At 37.5% G+C, this 8,637-nt stretch overlaps 1 protein-coding gene across 1 annotated transcript in view; it reads right to left on the bottom strand.

Annotated features, from left to right (window-relative positions):
* The window catches only part of LOC114047529 (dimethylaniline monooxygenase [N-oxide-forming] 1-like), a 61,143-nt gene that overhangs the window by 32,395 nt on the left and 20,111 nt on the right, over positions 1-8,637 (bottom strand). The window contains exons 6-8 of the mRNA XM_027868364.1: positions 4,455-4,597; positions 3,327-3,526; positions 214-276 (exon numbers count right to left, since the gene is read on the bottom strand). Of these exons, the coding sequence (XP_027724165.1) occupies positions 214-276; positions 3,327-3,526; positions 4,455-4,597 (406 nt within the window). The remainder of the gene's footprint in view (positions 1-213; positions 277-3,326; positions 3,527-4,454; positions 4,598-8,637) is intronic.

Below are 8,637 nucleotides of genomic sequence, written 5' to 3'. Positions count from 1 at the left end.
ACAGCCAGGGTTGGTTTTTCCAGATGTGCAGGGAATACATACTTATACAAAGAGGCCTGGTTGTTTTCAACTTTCACTATAGACTCATCAAGGAAAGGAAAAGCAAAAGTGTATCCTGTGGCAAAGACAATTATGTCAATGGGTTCTTCTTCTGGAGTATTCTCAAACACTACAGAGTTTTCCTTCACTGTCTCCATCCTGGGTTTGATCAACACCTTTCCAGTAATTATGCATCCTGGAAGCTCATCATTAAGTACAGGTTCTCTTAGGAAAGTCCTAAATAAAAGCAGAGAAGGAAGAGGTGCACCAATGAATAATATGCCTCATTTATCCTCTGACCTCCCTCTGATCCTGCCTTTGATTCTGAAATTCTCTCCTTTCAATGAATATGAGGTGTTAGGCTTGAGAGAAGGAAGTTGTTTGGGGAAGGATTTATAATTTCTCATAATGGTTCCTCCTTATAGGCTACTGCCTGAACAATCATTCAAAGTAAGGATACCTAGGTGGCGGACCTTCAGGTTTCTGCCTATCCTTCATCACACCTGTGTTTTTTTCCCCAAATTTCAGTGATTCCTGATTAGATCTATCTTCTGAGAATAACTGGAGATATTCCCATTGCACTCTTCTTCTGAAGCTACAGGAGTTTATATATTCGACTTTGGTGGTTAGGGAAGATAAGAAGTATACAGACATGATAAGGAAATGCAAAGTAATTTTAGGAAGAGAGTGCTAAAAACTGGAGTGCTCAGAAGAAGCTCATGTAAGATATGGCACCTGAGAAGGGCCTTGAAAAAAGCTAAGGTTCCAAGAGTTATAGTTAAGGAATAAATGTATTCAAAGAATTGTGTTGACAAATAGTACAAAAGTGGGAGGGTGTATGGCATTCACATTGGAAATCCAGTTTGGATAAAACATGATAGGGAGTAATTTGAAAAAAATTGGAAAGCTAGTTGGAAGTCAGATTGTGGAAAGCTTCAATTATTACCTCTCTCTCTCTCTCTATATGTATATACCAAATCTGTAACTCCTTTCCAAACTTTTCTAGTGTTCTAGTTTTATGTATTCAATTCTTGTTGGATGTTGTTACCTTAATGTCCACAGCACCTCAGAATGTCTGAATAGTAACTCATCAACTTCCTCCCCAAATCTACCCCACCTCTTGACTTCTGCATTTATATGGATGACAACACCATCTCCTCAGTCATTCAGGCTTGTAACCTGGGTGTTACCTTTGGCTCTTCTCTCTACCTCCCCCATCCTTCCCATTCAAACAACAATACCACAGCAATATCTCTCACATTCATCCCCTCCTTTCCACTTAGGTCACCACTGCTCTGGTTCAGTCTCTTCTTTATTCTTACCTATATTAATGATAGCTCCCATTTCTATAGGACTTTAAAATTTACAAAGCACTTCTTTACAACAACCTTGTGAGGCATCTACTGAGAGATCATTATCTCCCTTTTACAGATGAGGAAATTGAGGAACAGAGAAATTAAATAATAAGGTCATACAGCTAGGTAAGTATCAGGGCCTGGAATCCAACCCAGGTTTCCTGACTCTCAGGTCCATCTGTCTCTTCACTCAACCACATATTGTCATAACCTTCTAAATAGTCTTCCAGATCCAGTCAATATAATTATCTTTCATATGACTGTTCCTGGAATGTTGCTAATATACCATTACAGTTGTGTAACTCCTCAAAATCCTTTAGTCGCTCCTATTGCCTACAGAATAAAGTAGAAGCTACTGATTCTGGCATTCATTGCTCTGCTTTTGGAGTCAGGATCAAGCCCTGATTCCTGTATTCATTAATTGTATGACTCTAGGCAATCTACCTTCCCTATTTGAGCCTCTATTTTTAAGCTATGGAATGGAAATAATGATATTTTTTCTTCCTACCTTTCAGGGTTATTATGTGGAAAGTGTTTTGTAAACCTTAACATGTAATGTAACTGTGAGTTATTATTATTGCTATTCCTATCTAGTCAAAATATACCTCTCTTTGCCTTCTATTGCCATCTTGTCTCCATGCCTTGGCTCATACATAGAAGACACTCCCTTTCTTTTCTTCATTATAATTCACTTTTTCTTTCAAAATTCAGCTCGGATGCTACCTTCTACATGAAGCCTTTTACAACTCCACAGTTGGTAATGGTCACTACTTTAAATTACCTTGTTTTATGTATGTATACACACATGTATGTATGTATGTATATATGGTATATGTATACATACATAAACATATACTTAGAAACATATACACATGCATGCATATATTCATATACATACACTACACATACACACAGACATATAATTGGGTTAGATTCTAGGCCTTGATACTTACTAGCTGTGTGACCCTAGATAAGTTACTTAATTTGTGCGTGTGTGTGTATGTGTGTATATATATATATATATATATATATATATGTATATACACACACACAAATCTCTCATATATAAAAATAATCTCTCATATATGTATATACAGATGTAGCTATATACAATACATATATGTAACATATAATTATATTTATATATAATACATTTGTTTATGTATATATATAATTCATTGTATATATACCCTCACATATATACATATACATATGCCTTTCTATAATTATTTATGTGCATGTTTTCTCCACTGATATAATGTAAGTCCCTTGAGTGTTGGTACTGTTTCATTTTTGTCTTCACATCCCCAGAAGCTTTATATCACCAGTGCCTGACAGATAGTAGATGTTTAATAAATGCCAGCTAATTTGTGTCTCTTCCTCTTTTCTTTTGTCAATTCTACCCACCCCCTTCTCCTCCATTTTACCGCCCCAGCAGATGAGCCCTAGTAGATGAAAGTTTTCTCTCCTTGAATTACTCATGGAATTTTGCTTAGCCTCTCCTATCTATTTATCTTATTCTAGTCCTCATATCTAATTGTGTACATGCCCTCTGTAAGACTAAGCCTCTTGAGAGGTTAATGTCACAGTTATTTTTCTTTCTATAGTACCTTTTACACATTAAGTCCTTATTATATGTTTGCTGAACTGAATTGAGATTGTCTTGTTGAAAGTCTATCTTGCAGTCATTAAAGAGATTGCAAATGGATACTGTAAGATGCAATTTCTCTTTACCAATGGAACAAAAGCCCACAAATATATCCCTTGTTCAAAATGAATCTTGGATATGATTCTATACTCTTTCTTTCCAAATGTTTCAACAAAATAAACACATATCTTGTAGCAGCAGCAACTGTCCAACTTCACAAAAGTTACTGAGGAATCTGTGGGTCCCTCCTTTCTGAGAGCACAAAACAGAAGCCAAGAAATTACCTGTTTTCTGGAACCAAACCGTAGTTTGCATGATCGAACCAGCTATTTGCCTTTTTGCCAATTAACCAGTTTACCACTGAAGTTGGGAGGGAATTTCTTAATGCACTTCTAAATCGAGAAGTGAACACCATGTCCCAAGGATACCCATGGTCAAAAACCCGATTTATCACCCACGAACCTCTAGTAGTGCTGAGTAACACCTAGAAGCAAACAGACAAATTGTTTAACATTTACTTCATGTAATTGCTGTGAGGATCAAATCAATTAGTATTGGTAAAGTTCTTGGCAAACCTTAAAGCACTATTTAAATACCAGTTATTGTTATTATTATCATTCAAAACACTTTGTGAACCTTATAGTACCATATAAACATCAGTTGTAATTATAAAGTTAGAGGCACTGAATTCTCTGCCAGTTCCCAAATCTTTTTTCATCCCTACCCCTCCAGTTTGCTAAAATAACTTAAATAACTTTATGGTTTGTATTATGCTTTAAGATTTGCAAAGGGCTTTATAGACATTATCTTGTCTGATCTTCACAACATCTCTGTACATACTATGTCCACTTCATAAATGGGCAAATTGAGTCTCATAGGGGCCAAATAACAGATAGTCATATAACATTTTAACTTTTTGCAAAAACTTGATAAACATGATCTCATTTGATCCATACAACAACTCAGTGCATGGGTGCTATTATTGTTCCTGTTTTATAAATGAGAAAATTTGGGACTGAGAGGTTAAAGGACTTGCTTGGAGTCATACAGCTAGTAATTCTCAGAGGCAGGATTTGAATCTTGTTCATTGTGACTCCAAGTTCTTGGTAAATGAAAAATTTTGAGTGTCATTAACAAAAATAGGGATGTCATGATGAGAACCATTTCTTTCTTTCTTTCTTTCTTTCTTTCTTTCTTCCTTCCTTTCTTTCTTCCTTCCTTCCTTCCTATCTTCCTTCCTTCCTCCATTCCTTCCTACTTTCCTTCCTTCCTCTCTAGAGAAACAATAAATTCAGAAATTACAATGAAATTGACCAATAATGAAGGGAAGCTACGTTTTTAAAAGGCCATTCAGCACATCAGCACATTTTATATGACATTTTAATTACAATTAGTAACCTGAAGGTCCATACCTTTTTAGCCACGTGACTGGCCTCCACAGCAATGTCTGTGCCAGAGTTCCCCATGCCAATCACAAGGACTCTCTTATCCTTGAACAGATCGGGATGCTTGTACTCCCGGCTGTGAAAGTACTGACCTTTAAAGGTGTTGATACCTGCAAGGGAAAACCAAAGAGAGGAAATGAGGGATTTGACAAGCTCTGTGAATAAAACCTATCATTCAGGCAATAACGTTGGTTTGGGGTGATATTATTTGAAGGTCTACCACACAGAAGAAGGATTAGATCTGGTCTGTTTGGTTTGGGTGAGGATGAGGACTACTGACTAGAAGTTGTAAAGAGGAAACTTTATCTTGTAAAACTTCCTAATAATTAGGGCTGTCCAAAAGGTGGATTAACTACCTCTGGAAGTGGCGGAGATTCTTGCTTGGGAATGCGTTGGACTAGATGACCACTGGGGTCTCTCCCAACTCTGAAATTCTATGATACTGTGAAACAATTAGAAACATGAAATTATTCACTCATGAGCACATGCGTTCAGTAAGGCCATAAAGTGTAGTGACAAAATATGATGTTTGTAGTCAGACTGAGGTTTGAATCTGGTCTCAGATACTCTTTGTATGACCCGGGTCAAGCCACGTTATATTTTTGGGCTTGGTCTCCTCATCTGTGTAATAGTGATTGTAATATTTGCAGCATTGTCTCCCTCACAGAGTTGTAGTATGAAAAAGTGCTTTCTCGCCTTAAATCACCACCTAGAATTAAGAGCTAGCAGGAGCCTTAGTCCATGTAGTTCATATCCATCATGTAGTCCATTTTTCAGATGAGGAAACCATATTCTAAAAGTCTTGTCCAAGGTCATAAAGGTAATAAGTAGAGGAGAAATGAAAACCAGATCTTCTCTCCCCAAATCCATTGTTCTTTCTTATTTGTGATTAGTAAAGCATTATTTGTTGTTGTTCGGTTGTTTCGGTTGTGTCTGACTCTTTGTGATCCAATTTAGGGTTTTCTTGGCAAAGGTACTGAAGTGGTTTGCCGTTTCCTTCTCCAGATCATTTTATAAATGAGGAAACTGAGGCAAACACAGTTAAGTCCAGGGTCACACAGCTAGTGTCTGAGGTCAGATATGAAGTCAAGAGGATGGTGTCACCTAATACCCTTAAGTATTGTTCACCACGTCATTAGCAATCTGACTAAAAGGCTATGGGGTAGAGAAATGAAGGTACTTATTTTGTGGTATCCTCCACAATGTCTTCCTCTGATGTCTCATCATAACAAAGAGGTGATTATGGGATCTTGAAGGGCATGGCAATGGAATGTGAGCTTTAAGAGATCCTGACAGGCTCAAAGCATGTTCATTGGTGATGAACTCTCACCTGAGAAACACCCAAGGTAAGTTCAGAGAAACTCATCACTAAAAGGTTGATCTCCAAATATTAGGAAACTACCTGCTCAGCTATTCTTGGCAGTATTGATCAACTGACGCCTTATTTATTACTTTCAAGCTGTTTGGATGGTAGAGCCACAATGAATTTTTCTGTCTCTATGTTCAAGCCAGAAAAATAGGTCATAGTAAAGAGAACCCAATTGAAGAGGTGACTTTGTGTCAGTAATAGAACATTTCTTCTATTCAAGACTGACTTAACTCATATAAATAGATACTGCCACCACTGACCCTTAGGTCTGGTAGTGTTTAGAATGAAGAAAATATAATGTTGCTTCCAATCTTTAGGAAGTATTAAGGAGCAGGCTGGAGAGTTTCTAGCCAGAAGGAAGATAATGGTATATGCCTTGAGTAGACTAAGGTAGTGAGTGGGGCTTAAAGAAGTGTAGCTGAGAGAACTCTCTCTTTGGGCCCCTCTTGGGAGGCAGATGGCAGCTCTGTGTCTCCTCATTTTGGATAAGCCATAATTGTTGGATCTTTCCTTCAAAAATGATAGCGAATATTTATGAAGCACCATTTATGCACCAGTCGCCATGGTAGCTGTTGTTGCTGCTGTTCAGTCACGTCTGACTCTTTGTATTCATTTGAGTTCTTCTTGGCAAAGATGTAGGAGTGGTTTGCCATTTCCTTCTCCAGCTCTTTTTACAGATGAGGAAACAGGGTTAAGTGACTCGCCCATGGTCATGCAGCTTTTAGGTATCTGAGGCTGGATTAGAATTCAGGTCTTCCTGACTCCAGACTTGGCATTCTACCCACTGTACCACCTAGCTGCTTAGTCTCCATCCTAAACCTTTACAAATATCATCTCATTTGATCCTCACAACAATCTTGGGGGGGATAAGGTACTGATATTATCCCCATTTGACAGATGAGGAAACTGAGGCAAACAAGGATTAAGTGACTTGCTCAGAGTCACACAACTAGTAAGTATCTGAGGCTAGATTTGAACTCAGATCTTCCTGATTCCAATCCCTGCATCTAGGAGCAGCTAGGTAGCTGCTCCTTCTGTCCTCCTCTTTTGCATTCTTATTCTCTCCTCTCTTAACCTGGAGCTGGGATTATATTTGACTTCATGTCAGGGTAAACCAACTGAGCCAGAGAGAGATAATTGAATTCCATCCTATTTGCAGAAATGCTGTGTGTCTGAGTCTTTAAACTTACTGTATTATAGACTCATGAAAGACATTGGTGAGGTCTGTTGTTGCCAGCAAGGCTAAACAAAGACCAGCAATTTTGCTGTTGGTAGGTAGGTACGATAAAGGCAGGAATTTATAATAAAGGAACTAAGACAGAAGTAATTAGATCTACTTTTGTTCTTGAACCTGGGTTCATTTGCGGGGCAACCAGGAGCTTTTAGGGGAAGGGAGACTCATGGAAACTCATTCTCCCATCCCTACATGGATCCTCTGTGGATGTGTTGTGTAAAAATGGCACGAGGAGATGCAGACTGAGGATTTGACTGGAATTAAAAGGAATTTTCTTTTTTTTTTCTCCTTACTTAATAGTATTTTATTTTTTCCACTTACATGTAAAGATAGTTTTCAACATTCACTTTTGTAAGATTTTGAGTTCTATTTTTTTTCTGTTTCCCTCCTTGCCCCTCTCCCCAAGACAGCATGCAATCTGATATAGACTACATATGTACAACCATATTAAACATATTTCCACATTAGTCATGTTGTAAAAGAAGAATCAGGACAAAAGGGAAAAACCGTGAAAAAGAAAAAGAAAAATAATATGCTTTGATCTGTATTCAGACTCCATTGTTCTTTCTCTGAATGTGGATAGCATTTTCCATCATAAGCCCTTGGCAATTGTCTTAGAACATTGTGTCGCTGAGAAGAGCTAAGTCTATCAAAGATGATCATTGCACAATGTTGCTGTTACTGTGTGCAATGTTTTTTTGCTCACTTCACTCAGCATCAGTTCATGTAAGTCTTTCCAGAGTTTCCTGAAATCAGCCTGCTCATCATTTCTTATAGCACAATAGTATTTCATTACACTCATATACCACAACGTGTTCAGTCATTCTCCAATTGATGGGCACTCCCTCAATTTCTAATTCTTTGCTACCACAAGAAGAGCTGCTATAAATATTTTTGTACATGTGGGTCCTTTTCCTTTTTTTTATGATCTCTTTGGGATATAAACCTAGCAGTGGCATTGTAGAATCAAAGAGTATGCACAGTTTTATAGCCCTTTGGGCATAGTTCCAAATTGCTTTCCAGAATGGTCGGAGTAGTTCACAACTCCACCAACATTGCATTAGTGTTCCAATTTTCCCACCTGTTCTCCAACATTTATCATTTTCCTGTTTCATCCTATTGGCCAATCTGATGGGTGTGATGTGGTACCTCAGAATCGTTTTGATTTGCATTTCTCTAATCAATAGTAATTTAGAGCATTTTTTTCATATGCCATAGATAGCTTTAATTTCTTCATCTGCAAACTGCCTGTTCATATCCTTTGACCATTTATCAACTGGGTAATGACTTGTAATCTTATAAATTTGACTCAGTTCTCTATATATTTTAGAAATGAGGCCTTTATCACAGACACTGGCTTTAAAAACTATTTCCCAGCTTTCTGCTTCCCTTCTAATCTTGATTGCATTGACTTTGTTTGTGTAAAACCTTTTTAATTTAATGTAATCAAAATGATCCATTTTGCATTTCATAATATTCTCTCTCTTCTCTTCTACATAGATCTGACAGGTAAACTATTCCTTGCCCTCCTAATTTGCTCATGGTGT

Source organism: Vombatus ursinus, unplaced genomic scaffold (genome assembly GCF_900497805.2).
Source record: "Vombatus ursinus unplaced genomic scaffold, bare-nosed wombat genome assembly UNPS02014789.1, whole genome shotgun sequence".
Lineage (NCBI taxonomy): Eukaryota > Metazoa > Chordata > Mammalia > Diprotodontia > Vombatidae > Vombatus > Vombatus ursinus.
This window is presented reverse-complemented; position numbering and strand designations above follow the sequence as displayed.